This window comes from Megalobrama amblycephala, linkage group LG12 (assembly GCF_018812025.1).
Source record: "Megalobrama amblycephala isolate DHTTF-2021 linkage group LG12, ASM1881202v1, whole genome shotgun sequence".
Taxonomy (NCBI): domain Eukaryota; kingdom Metazoa; phylum Chordata; class Actinopteri; order Cypriniformes; family Xenocyprididae; genus Megalobrama; species Megalobrama amblycephala.
The window spans coordinates 34783320-34795693 of record NC_063055.1 but is presented as its reverse complement, the minus strand read 5'-3'; the positions used below and the strand labels follow the sequence as shown (position 1 = coordinate 34795693).

The 12374-nt window shown below is 38.1% G+C and overlaps 1 protein-coding gene across 7 annotated transcripts in view; it reads left to right on the top strand.

Moving 5' to 3' along the window:
* agtpbp1 (ATP/GTP binding carboxypeptidase 1) overlaps nucleotides 1-12374 on the top strand; it is a 52548-nt gene that overhangs the window by 28019 nt on the left and 12155 nt on the right. For all 7 annotated transcript variants that reach the window (XM_048210838.1, XM_048210841.1, XM_048210839.1 and 4 more), the window contains 10 exons: nucleotides 203-286; nucleotides 2571-2657; nucleotides 2770-2918; nucleotides 3207-3294; nucleotides 3396-3540; nucleotides 4068-4218; nucleotides 5575-5755; nucleotides 6086-6215; nucleotides 6309-6440; nucleotides 8243-8419. In XM_048210838.1, the coding sequence (XP_048066795.1) occupies nucleotides 203-286; nucleotides 2571-2657; nucleotides 2770-2918; nucleotides 3207-3294; nucleotides 3396-3540; nucleotides 4068-4218; nucleotides 5575-5755; nucleotides 6086-6215; nucleotides 6309-6440; nucleotides 8243-8419 (1324 nt within the window). The remainder of the gene's footprint in view (nucleotides 1-202; nucleotides 287-2570; nucleotides 2658-2769; nucleotides 2919-3206; nucleotides 3295-3395; nucleotides 3541-4067; nucleotides 4219-5574; nucleotides 5756-6085; nucleotides 6216-6308; nucleotides 6441-8242; nucleotides 8420-12374) is intronic.

Genomic DNA, 12374 nt, shown 5'->3' with positions numbered 1-12374 from the left:
CTGAAAGCATATGAAAGTTTTATTTGACGATTAAACCGAAAATTTAAGTTATCAGCTTGATAACTCACTGAATGTTTTGAGTGGAAAACAGAACATCCCATTTTGTGCTCCACAGTAGAAAGAAAGTTACGAGGGTGAGTAAATGATGACAGAATTTTAATTTTTGAATGAACCATTCAGCTAAGACTTTCTTTTTCAACAGAATGAAGATCTTCCAGGACATTGAGAGGCTCATTCACCCCAGTGACATCCTCGATAAAGTCGTATATGACTTAGACAATCAGAGGTCAGTGTGCAGTTTGTACAAAGGGAGTGTCTGAAACAGAAGTAAACTGTCTTGCTATTCAAATTCAAGTGTTTTTATTACAAAATTCTTAAATGCAACATTTTGATCAGTTGCTATATACATTACATAACACATTTTCTTTTTGTTACAAAATGCTGATTCAACTAAATAATAATAAAAATAATAATGAAAGGTCCTTTTGAAAAAATGTAAAAATATAATATGTTTTAATTTGTCACAGTGCCACCTACTGGTCAGGAGATATTAAAATCTTTTTTTTGCTTATAACTTCTGAACCATTTGCCCAAAAATCATAAAAGTGGTCTCGTTAGATTCAGTACTGTAATGGTAGCCAATTTTCTCACGTCAGCCATTTTGGGCGTCAGCTATATTGAAATTTAAAGTGAAATGCAAAAATGGGTCATTGGTACTATGCCCTGAAGGTACTCTTAAAGTTTCTAGACAGCACCACCTTCTGGTCAAAACTTATAATGACTTTTCAAAAATGCTAAGAGCTTTTGATTAATTTTGCCTATTTTAATGAAACTTGAATTTTGATAGTTTCTTTGAGTCATACTGAGAACAATTATAACATATTCGGTCAAACTTGTTGTCTGCCATTTTGAATTTCTTTGAAAACCTACTAAAAACTAGCTCCTCCTAGACCTAGGTTTTCACCAAAATCGGCTCATATCATTTTCAGACCGTGCAAGTTATTAAAGCTTTTTGACTGACCATGCATCAAGAAATTTGATGGCAAGGTGCCAAGCTGATTCTGAGGCTGTATCTCTATTTGTCATTGTCTCCTCACACTGATCTCAAAACATCAGTTTGGTAACAGAGCCACTTATTGTTCAAACACCATAAGCAATTAAATCATATTACATGTGAATGAATTTATCTATGTACATATATTTTCAGTCATTTTGACTAAAATCATATAAAAATGTCTTTAATTACTCATTGTTGCAGTTGGTCTGATGCTCCCAGCCATGCTTGCATAACTCATCATGCCTTTTTTGTGCTTGGCCCTATTAATTGCTGCTTGCAGCTATATATATTTATTATTATTATGAATGTTTATTTATTTTAAATTAATGTTTTTTAAATTATTTTTTATTTTATTTTTGACTAGAATGAACACCCATTATCTATCTTTGCACATCTGGTGTATATCATATATGTTCATACCATATATGTTCCACTTTTCTGTTTCTTGGCAGAAATAGAATGGTTGAAGTTGAAAAAAATGTTTATAAACTATACTTTAATCTCTGTGTTAGGTTCCTTTTTTTTACTAACTGCTCAGGTTTATGGGATATCTACGGAAGAGGATTAGGGCCAAGCAATAATAAAAAAATAAAACCATCTCGAGATTAAAGTTGTTAAATTTCGAGAGAAAACTCGTTAAATTTAGAGAAAAAAGTCAAAATAAAATGTTGAGAATAAACTTGTTAAATTACGAGAAAAAACTCGTTACATTTCGAGAAAAAAGTCATTAAATTATGAGAACAAATTCGTAATTTAACAAATTTGTTCTCGTAATTTAATGACTTTTTTCTCATAATTTAATGACTTCATTCTCAACATTTTATCTCGACTTTTTTCTCAAAATTTAACAACATTTTTCTCATAATTAAACAAATTTGTTCTCGTAATTTAATGACTTTTTTCTCATAATTTAATGACTTTATTCTCAACATTTTATCTCGACTTTTTTCTCAAAATTTAACGACATTTTTCTCATAATTAAACGAATTTGTTCTTGTAATTTAACGAGTTTTTTTCTTGTAATTTAATGAGTTTATTCTCAACATTTTATCTCGAACTTTTTCTCGAAATTTAACGAGTTTATTCTCAACATTTTATCTCGACATTTTTCTCAATTTAACAACATTTTTCTCATAATTAAACAAATTTGTTCTTGTAATTTAACAAGTTTTTTTCTTGTAATTTAACGAGTTTATTCTCAACATTTTATCTCAACCTTTTTCTCATAATTTAACGAGTTTATTGTCAACATTTTATCTCGACTTTTTTTTTTAATTTAACGAGTTTTTTCTTGAAATGTAACAACTTTAATCTCGAGATGGTTTTATTTTTTTATTATTGCTTGGCCCTAATCCTCTTCCGTAGGTATCAGACATGACATGCCTCTGTACTGCATTCAAGATCAACCATATTTATTGTTTCACACAAACCCAGGCTGTCTTTGTTTCTCTGAGTTATTCAAAATATGTGAATCATCAGTGTTAATGTATTTGTCTTTTCAAAACCGTTTCAGTTGTCCAATTATTGACAATGGGGAGTCTCTCAAGTTCAACTCTAAATTTGAGTCTGGAAACCTACGGAAAGCAATACAAGTCAGAAAGTATGTGCAGAATAAGCATTTTTTTGTTGTTGTTTTATAAATGTGCTTTTCATCAAATGAAGAAGCTGCTTCTTATTTTTCCATTCTGTGTATTGCCTGTTTCTGTCGGCAGGTTTGAGTATGACTTGATCTTGAACTCCGATATCAATAGCAATCACTATCACCAGTGGTTCTATTTCGAGGTGGGCAATATGCGTCCTGGAGTTCGTTATCGATTCAATATAATCAACTGTGAGAAGTCAAACAGCCAATTTAATTATGGTGGGTCATTTCAAGCATTAGTACAAAAAAATAATCAAGTACACAAACGCAGATGCGAATAGTGATAGTTACTTTCAAATGTCTGTGCCATTATACTGGATTATTAAGTAGTGTTATGAATTGTGCTAGAGCTAGAATGTCATGTGTTATGTAGTGTATGTTTGGATGTTGTACAGTATACAGCTACTTAAACGCACTCTATAATCCATCTCTACATCTTCAAAGTCAGAGTGTGTTTGTCAGGTTTTTGCCTGATTTTGCCTGCTGGTCTTTCCTGTGGTGTGACAGGTATGCAGGTGCTCATGTACTCTGTACAGGATGCCATCAACGGCAGGCCCCAATGGGTTAGAACAGGATCTGACATCTGCTACTACAAGTAAGTACCGTCCTTTTATGTTGCATATCATTGTATTATAGCCTGTAAAAGTGCATTGATTTGTGGGTTGTCATGCATTGACCTCTATTCTTATCACATAGGAATAATTTCTCACGAAGCTCCATTGCAGCCGGAGGGCAAAAGGGAAAATCGTACTTCACCATGACCTTCACTGTGACCTTTCAGCATAAAGATGATGTTTGCTACTTTGCCTATCATTACCCATACACCTACTCTATGCTGAAGGTACTATACAAATGTACCCTCCCTAAATTGATGCAACATCTGATGTACAGTAATACATGAATGTGTCTTATCAAGAAGCACATTAGTTTGAATAATATTCCTAAACTCACATACCTCTATATGTACTAAAATGATGTACTTTGCTGGTAATGAAAGTGCCACCACAGTTGTACTTTTGACTATGTAGTATGCCAGTTTGGGTGCATAAAGTTGTGTCTTATATAACAAACTACATATTATATACTGTGATGTGCTGTAAAAAACTTTACCTTACTGTTACTAACGCTACATTACCGTTGGCGCTGTGGACTAGTGGTTTAGTGTCCATGCATTCTCTTTTAATATACCAATATTAGCCCAGTAAGCATGCATACTTCAGAAATGTACCAGAAAATGGATACCATCAGGGGACATATGGCATGATATTTTCAGTATACCTTGATTTTACCATCATCCTAATATTGCATGCAATATAGTAGGATAGATGCAAAATAGAATTCAATTTGATTTTGTTCCTTATTGTTTAGATGCATCTGCAGAAGTTGAGCGCTTTGCGTACTGCTCAGATTTACTACAGACAGGATGATCTGTGTGAAACGCTGGGAGGAAACAGCTGTCCCCTGCTCACCATCACAGCCATGCCGGAATCCCTCAGCAATGACCATATCAGCCAGTTCAGTATGTAACACACACACACACACACACACACACACACACATAGGTATGTCACTGATAAACATACAGCTATAGCAATCAGTTTGGTGCAGGGGTGCAAAACTTAGTTCCTGGAGGGCCACAGCCCTGCAGAGTTTAGCTTCAACCCCAATTCAACGCATCTAACCCAGCTAACTACTTATCTGAAAACTACAGGTATGTGTGTTAGATTCTTGCATTTTTATGCACTCTTTAGCACTCACTTTCATGAATGCTCATGAACGTTGTCACATGCTTTCTTATGCAAGCTCACATGCACTCACTCTCATGAACACTGTCACATGCTTTCTTATGCAAGCTCATATGCACTCACTCTCATGAACACTTATATGCATGGTCATGCACACTCACATGCACTCTTCGCTGATGAACACTTTCACATGGATCCTTTTGCACCCTCGCATGCACTCGCTCTCATGAACAAACTCGCATGCATCCTCATACATGCACACATGCACTCTCTTACATGAATGCTCACATGCGTCCTTGTGCATGCTCACATACACTCTCTCTGATGAACACCCTCACATGCATGAACGCTGTCACATGCGTTCTTATGCAAGCTCACATGCACTCTCGCTTATGAGCGCTTTCACATGGATTCTCATGCGCGCTCACATGCACCTGCTCTCATGAACAAACTCGCATGCATCCTCATACATGCTCACATGCACTCTTTCTGGTGAATGCTCTCACCTGCACTCACTCTCATGAACGTTCTCACGTGCGTCCTTATGCACACTCACATGTACTCTCTCTGATGAATGCTTTCACGCACATGCTCGAGTACACTTTCTAATATACACTTTCATATGCACTCTCGTATGCATGCTCCACACAATCTCTCACGAACACTGTCATGCACTTTTGCATGCCTGCTGCCATGCATGCACTGTCACATGCACACACTCAAGCATGCTACCAAGTGCTCTGAAATGCACTCATGAACTCACAAACACTCACGTTCACATTTTTTTGCTCTTTTACATACATGCTCCCATGCAATTTTGCACGCTCTTTTACATGCTCTCTCATTCATGTGGATCCTAGTTCGATTGTCATTTCAACCTCTCATGCACTCTCGCATAAACCCTCCCATGCACACACTTTCACGAACACTCCCACATGCACTTTCTTATGCATGTATTCTTGAAAGCACTGGCTTACATGCTCTCATGCATTGTTGCATGCGCTTTAACCTGTGTATGCACTCACTCAGGCACTCTCCCACGTGTTCTCTCAAGCACACAGTCCATAATGTGATTGTCATTCCAGCCTCTGTGAATGAGTGTGGCTCACTCAGCTATGCTGTGTTTGTAGGAAGCCGTCCAGTGGTGTTTCTGTCAGCGCGGGTGCATCCTGGAGAGACTAACTCTAGCTGGGTGATGAAGGGCACTCTGGAGTATCTCATGAGCTGCAGTCCTCAAGCCCAAAGTCTACGAGAGAGCTACATCTTCAAAATCATCCCCATGCTCAACCCTGATGGGGTCATCAATGGAAAGTATGTCAACACACAACAAAATTACCTCCATGTTCCATACTGCTTCTGCAAATGAACGGAAGCTGTTGATGACACTGTTTTAAAATCATCATAAGATTACAGCACAAACCAAGGATTTTATTATTATATTATTCGATTTTTAATACATATATGATATGGGCAGGAAAATGTACTGCATATTAAAAATGATGCAGATATTGTGATATTGTTTGTCATTCTTTACTCTTAATGAAAGTTATCACGCAGCGTTACCAGTATTAGAAAGGACGATACTTCTTCATGAACTTTATGTGTAATCACATATCCAATCTTTTTATGCTCACGATGCAGTCATCGCTGTTCTCTGAGCGGGGAGGATCTGAACAGACAGTGGCAGAGCCCCAACGCTGAGCTGCACCCCACCATCTATCATGCCAAGAGTCTCCTGCAGTACCTCAGAGCTACAGGAAGAACTCCACTGGTGAGAGAGCATCATATGATGAGATAAGAGAACTCTTTTTAAACTTTTTAATGACACCAGCTGTGTGTTTATCTGTTAACTGTGTGTGTTTAGGTGTTCTGCGATTATCACGGCCATTCACGGAAGAAGAATGTTTTCATGTACGGCTGTAGTATTAAGGAGACGGTGTGGCAGACCAATGTCAACACCAGCACCTGTGACCTACAGGAGGACCTTGGATACAGGGTAACACAGCTGCACAGTTATATACTAACCACTGTAAATCTTTTTGGCTACTTTGATGTATTACTTAGATATAATCTGGCATTCACAACACACAGCTCCTTCTGTCCATTCAGACCATTTATGAAAACTAATCTGAAAAATTGGGTTATTCACATGTAATGCCAAAAATTATAGAATAACACAAGACGTATTGTTTTGAATTAGAGAAAGTGCAACGCGCAATATGGCGGAATAAGTCCCGCCTTCTAAATAAGAGCCAATCGCCAATTGGTAAAGTCATCGCATCACTGCAGTGGTCCTTAGAAGCTCCGGTTCCTATAGAAACAGTCAGACGCGCGTCTCCGAAATGAGGCACAAGAGACTCATTTAGGCCTGCGCATCTGCATTAGCTTGATCCAGCCTGAAAAATACCGTTTTTTTTTTTTGGGTCATGATTTGAGCGTTTAAAAACAAAATTTATGAGGCAGTTGTTGTCAGATTTCATTGGTGATTTCAAATATGAAATTTAATCGAAAGCTTGGCAAGCAGCTTTGGAGAATTTGATGTTTCCCCATTCAAAGAGATAGGAGCTGCACTTGAATGCCCGAGAGGCGTTTCAAAGATGGCCGCCGAGTGAAATGACTTGTCTTAAAGGGACTTTGGTAATGCCCACATTACATATAACTGCCCACATTTTCATATTAAAGGAATTGGTCACCCAAAAAATGGAAAATTGGAAATGCTTGTGCACAACACAAAAGAAGATATTTGATAGATGTTTCAGGTGTTTTTGTATGGATTAAATTGATGCTACCTTTGTGTCATTTTTAGAGCTTAAAAGTTTTGGGTGCCATTAACATTCATAATTTGGACAAAAACAACTGAACAATCTTCTTTTCACAGAAGAATGAAATTCATGCGATTCTGAAATCACATGAGGGCAAGTAAATGACAGAATTATTCTTTTAAAGAGGACCTATTGTACCCTTTTACATAGTCTTGATTTTGTTTTTGGGCTCTACTAGTATAGGTTTTCATGCTTGAACGTTCAAAAAACACCTTATTTTTCACTTATTTTCGTTATCTTCGTTGTTGCAGCACCTCTCTTCCCAGTCAGCAATGCTCTGTTTAGTTTCTCTCTGTATGAAGCCCCTCCTTCCGAAAAGCATAATGTGCTCTGATTGGCCGGCTGGACCAGTGTGTTGTGATTGGTCAGCTGCTTTGACTGTGGTATGGAAATGTAACGCCCCTTAGCATAACCGTGTTAGATTCAGGGTGGAAAAAGTCTCTTGGGCATGGACATTGCGACAACACACTACTAACGCATCTCATCCAGGCCCCGCCCCTTTATTTTGTGTATGCCTTGGGTGGGAATTATTTAAATTAGGAATATTACGACTATTATATTATAATGATATATTGTTTATATTATAATGATATATATATATATATATTATAACGTTCATTCCCAGAAGAAAACTCAAGGCTACAATGGAGGCATTTCAGGGAGATCAGAAACAGTGACACTGATATAGAGAATAACTCCTGCTGGAGAGACTTTGTGCTTTGTAACTTTGCAGGCCCTTTTCATGCTGAAACAGCAACATTACACACTAAAGAAAGTTGAACATATATTTTAAAAAAGGCATAATAGTTCCTCTTTAAAGGCAGTATAAACAGTAGTTTTATTCTAAGAGAGTGAAAAATAATCATGTAAAAAATTGAGAATATAGAAAAGTTACCTCTTTTATCAGTGTTGATCTTTTCATGTAAATAAGTTGAAGAATGTAAAAGCCACTTCTCATGTTCTCCGTGTGTTTTAGACTCTGCCTAAGCTGCTGTCTCAGATGGCTCCAGCGTTCAGCCTGTCCAGCTGCAGTTTTGTAGTTGAACGCTCCAAAGAGGCCACGGCGCGTGTGGTGGTCTGGAGAGAGATCGGAGTGCAGCGCAGTTACACCATGGAGAGCACCCTGTGTGGCTGTGACCAGGGCAAATACAAGGTGAGGGAGGGCTGGTTATTTTTACACACAAACTTTTACCTTAATATAACCTAAAACATCTGAATATAACTGAGATTGCTGGTAGAAAATGAGTTCTGCTGAAAATTACCAATAATATCGGATTACCAAAACAACACCAGGTAAAGAACAAGTAGTGTACGTAGGATATAAATTAGCATTTGGTTCTTGTTATTCAATTATTTCATGATCAGAGAAGCGGCAGGAAACAATTGACCGTATCAAACGGGGTTCTTACGTCATGCATGCCATGAGAAAGCATTTTTATGAGTACAGTCCAGGGATCAATGATTGCCCAGGGTCAGTGTCTGAGTTTCTGGCCTGATTATTGAACTGTCACTTGAATATAAGTTTATTTCAGTTTATTTAACCAAAAAAAGTTAACTTACCCTTTTTCACTAATTTTATTTTATTATTTTACTTTACTTTACTTTACTTGGGTGGGTGGGATATATTAGGCAGCAAGTGAACATTTTGTCCTCAATGTTGATGTGTTAGAAGCAGGAAAAATGGGCAAGCGTAAGGATTTATTTGACAAGGGCCAAATTGTGATGGCTAGATGACTGGGTCAGAGCATCTCCAAAACTGCAGCTCTTGTGGGGTGTTCCCGGTCTGCAGTGGTCAGTATCTTTCAAAAGTAGTCCAAGGAAGGAACAGTGGTGAACCGGTGCAGAGTCATGGACGGCCAAGACTCATTGATGCACGTGGGGAGCGAAGGCTGGTCCGTGTGGTCCGATCCAACAGACGAGCTACTGAAGCTCAAATTGTTCAAGAAGTTAATGCTGGTTCTGATAGAAAGGTGTCAGAATACACAGTGCATCAGTTTGTTGCGTATGGAGCTGCATAGCTGCAGACCAGTCAGGGTGAACATGCTGACCCCTGTCCACCGCCGAAAGAGCCAACAGTGGACAAGTGAGCATCAGAACTGGACCACGGAGCAATGGAAGAAGGTGGCCTGGTCTGATGAATCACGTTTTCTTTTACATCACGTGGTTGGCCGGGTGTGTGTGCGTCTCTTACCTGGGGAACACATGGCACCAGGATGCACTATGGGAAGAAGACAAGCCGGCGGAGGCAGTGTGATGCTTTGGGCAATGTTCTGCTGGGAAACCTTGGGTCCTGCCATCCATGTGGATGTTACTTTGACACGTACCACCTACCTAAGCATTGTTACAGACCATGTACACCCTTTCATGGAAACGGTATTCCCTGTTGGCTGTGGCCTCTTTCAGCAGGATAATGCTCCTTCCACAAAGCAAAAATGGTTCAGGAATGGTTTGAGGAGCACAACAACGAGTTTGAGGTGTTGACTTGGCCTCCAAATTCCCCCGTTCTCAATCCAATGGAGCATCTGTGGGAGGTGCTGAACAAACAAGATCCATGGTCTCACCTCACAACTTAAATGACTTAAAGGATCTGCTGCTAACATCTTGGTGTCAGATACCACACCTTCAGGGGTCTAGTGGAGTCCATGCCTTGACGGGTCAGGGTTGTTTTGACAGCAAATGGCGACCAACACAATATTAGGAAGGTGGTCTTAATGTTATGCCTGTTCGGTGTATACTTCATGCAAGTATGCGAATGCAGCCAAGAGTGCTTTACCAGCACTCGTACTTGTGTTTGGGTATTAGATTCTAGCTATGCAAGATTGGCTTTGCGCATTGTTATATTGCAAAATGAGTAACCAACTTCAAATCGCTGTGATTTGTGTACTTGTGTAAAGTTTTTCTGGCCTTGCTCTTATTGTTCTTGCTGTTATCTAGTAGTCGTCATGGAAATTATTTCTCACAGGGTGTGGGAATACTAAACAAAGAGACAAGAAACTTTCAAAATCGAACACACCGTAACCCTATGTGAATGCTGTGGAAACAGAAATTACTAACACAGGATCAGTTTTAACAGTAATGTGGTTCGTTTGTGGGGTGCAAATAAATGTTGGTCAGTCTGACATCAAGGTTCTTGGCTTTCTGTGTGGGTGAGATTGAACTATCTAATCACATGACAAGATCTTGGCAGGGCGGTTCTCAGCTGGAATGAACAACAGCTTCGTTTTTGATAAAATTCAGCCTTCTTAGACGCTTTAACCCATGTTAGCAATTCTCACTGTATTCATTTGGCACTGTAATTCAGAGTTGCTGGGCTTCATAACTCAAGGTTAACTTTTTTAGCTGTGCCTTTACTCTGCCTTTGAAAAGAATGATATGAGGAATGTTTTCACCAGTTCTTTTGTTCTGGAACAATCCTCTAACCCTTTCTGCAATCCTGCAAGTCAAAACATCTTTATCACTGAACTTCATGAAGTGGAAATGATTATACTCATAGCCTGTCCAAAATCAACTTGGTGTCACTAGTACCAGAGAAATGACAAGTTAACAGTTTGATCGATTATTCTTTTGACTATTTTCTGCATTTTAGAATAACAGTAAAGTCACAAAATCTATTAAATGACACAATTGCAATTATGTAGTTTGTCTAGATTCAGCTCTGCTTACTCTGGACTCTCAATCACTTTTTCATTCAAAAGCATGAAAGCATAATGCTATTTTGGTCCGTGTACTTTTGTGTCCATTCATTTTTCTATTTTTAAACCAAAAATGAAATACAAAAGATGTGGTTCTTCTTTAATACTTTTAACTGACAAATTGTTTGTTTGGTTTTTTTTTGTTGAAAATCATAGAAATAATATACAACTATGACACTGCTACAGAAACATACTTTTGAACCTTTATTTTTAAGTGTGTATATTTTATATATATATATATATATATATACACACACACACACACACACACACTTAAAAAGAAAGGTTCAAAAGTATGTTTCTGTAGCAGTGTCATAGACGAACCATTTTTAGTTTACCAAAGTTCTTAAAAGAAACTTTTAATAACTTTTTAATAATTGAAAGAGACTTTTTCTACTTTAAAGAACCTCTTTTGTGCAATGAAGAGCTTCCAGAGATGTTAAATGTTATTCATGGAATCAGAGATAGCAATAAAGAAACTTTGCTAACATTTTACTATAAGGTTCATTAGTTAACATGAACTTATAATGATCCGCACTTATACAGCATTTATTAATCTTTGTTAATATTAATTTCAACATTTACTAATGCATTATTAAAATCAAGAGTTGTATTTGTTAACATTAGTTAATGCACTGTGAACTACCATTAACAAACTATGAACAGCTGGATTTTTATTAACTATTGTTAATTAAAGATTGACAAATACAGTAACAAATGTATTGCTCATGGTTAGTTCATGTTAGTTAATACTAGTGGTGGGCTGTTATCGGCGTTAACGTGCTGCGTTAACGTGAGACTCTTATCGGGCGATTAAAAAAAATATTGCCGTTAATCTATTCTCAAAGTTGGGTTGGGAGCTGGGTCTATACTACGCAAGCTATGATGACTTTCACCTTGATATTTTAGCGAGGATGTATACCTAGCCGAATTGCACTGTAGGGGGCGAGAACGAGTCTTCGAACCTGTGTGTATGCCTACTGTGAAATTACCACATCAAACGTGACGTGCTAACGTGGATGCAGCTATGAAGCTGCCGGGTTTGCTTCAGGGAAAATTTATTTTTAAGAAGCTTCCCAATGGAAACCTCGACAAGACTAAGGTTGTTTGCACCTTGTGCAATGCGAAATTAGTTTACTGTAGGAGTTCTTCTAGTCTCAAGTACCACCTAAACGCAAAGCATCCCTTAGCTAATGCGGAAGATGCCGGGCCAAGCACTGATGTAGCGCAGGGGAAGAGTCGTCGTCAAACTACTATGTTTGATCCTGGTCTGATGCGCCACCTGGCTTGAGAAACCCGTTCTCAAAGACTTACTTTTAGTCATTATTTGGGTAGCGCACATATTCTGAATGCCTTCGGCAGAATTCAAATGAGCCATTTTAATCTAGATTCATCTAGATTAATTCCAAGATTACA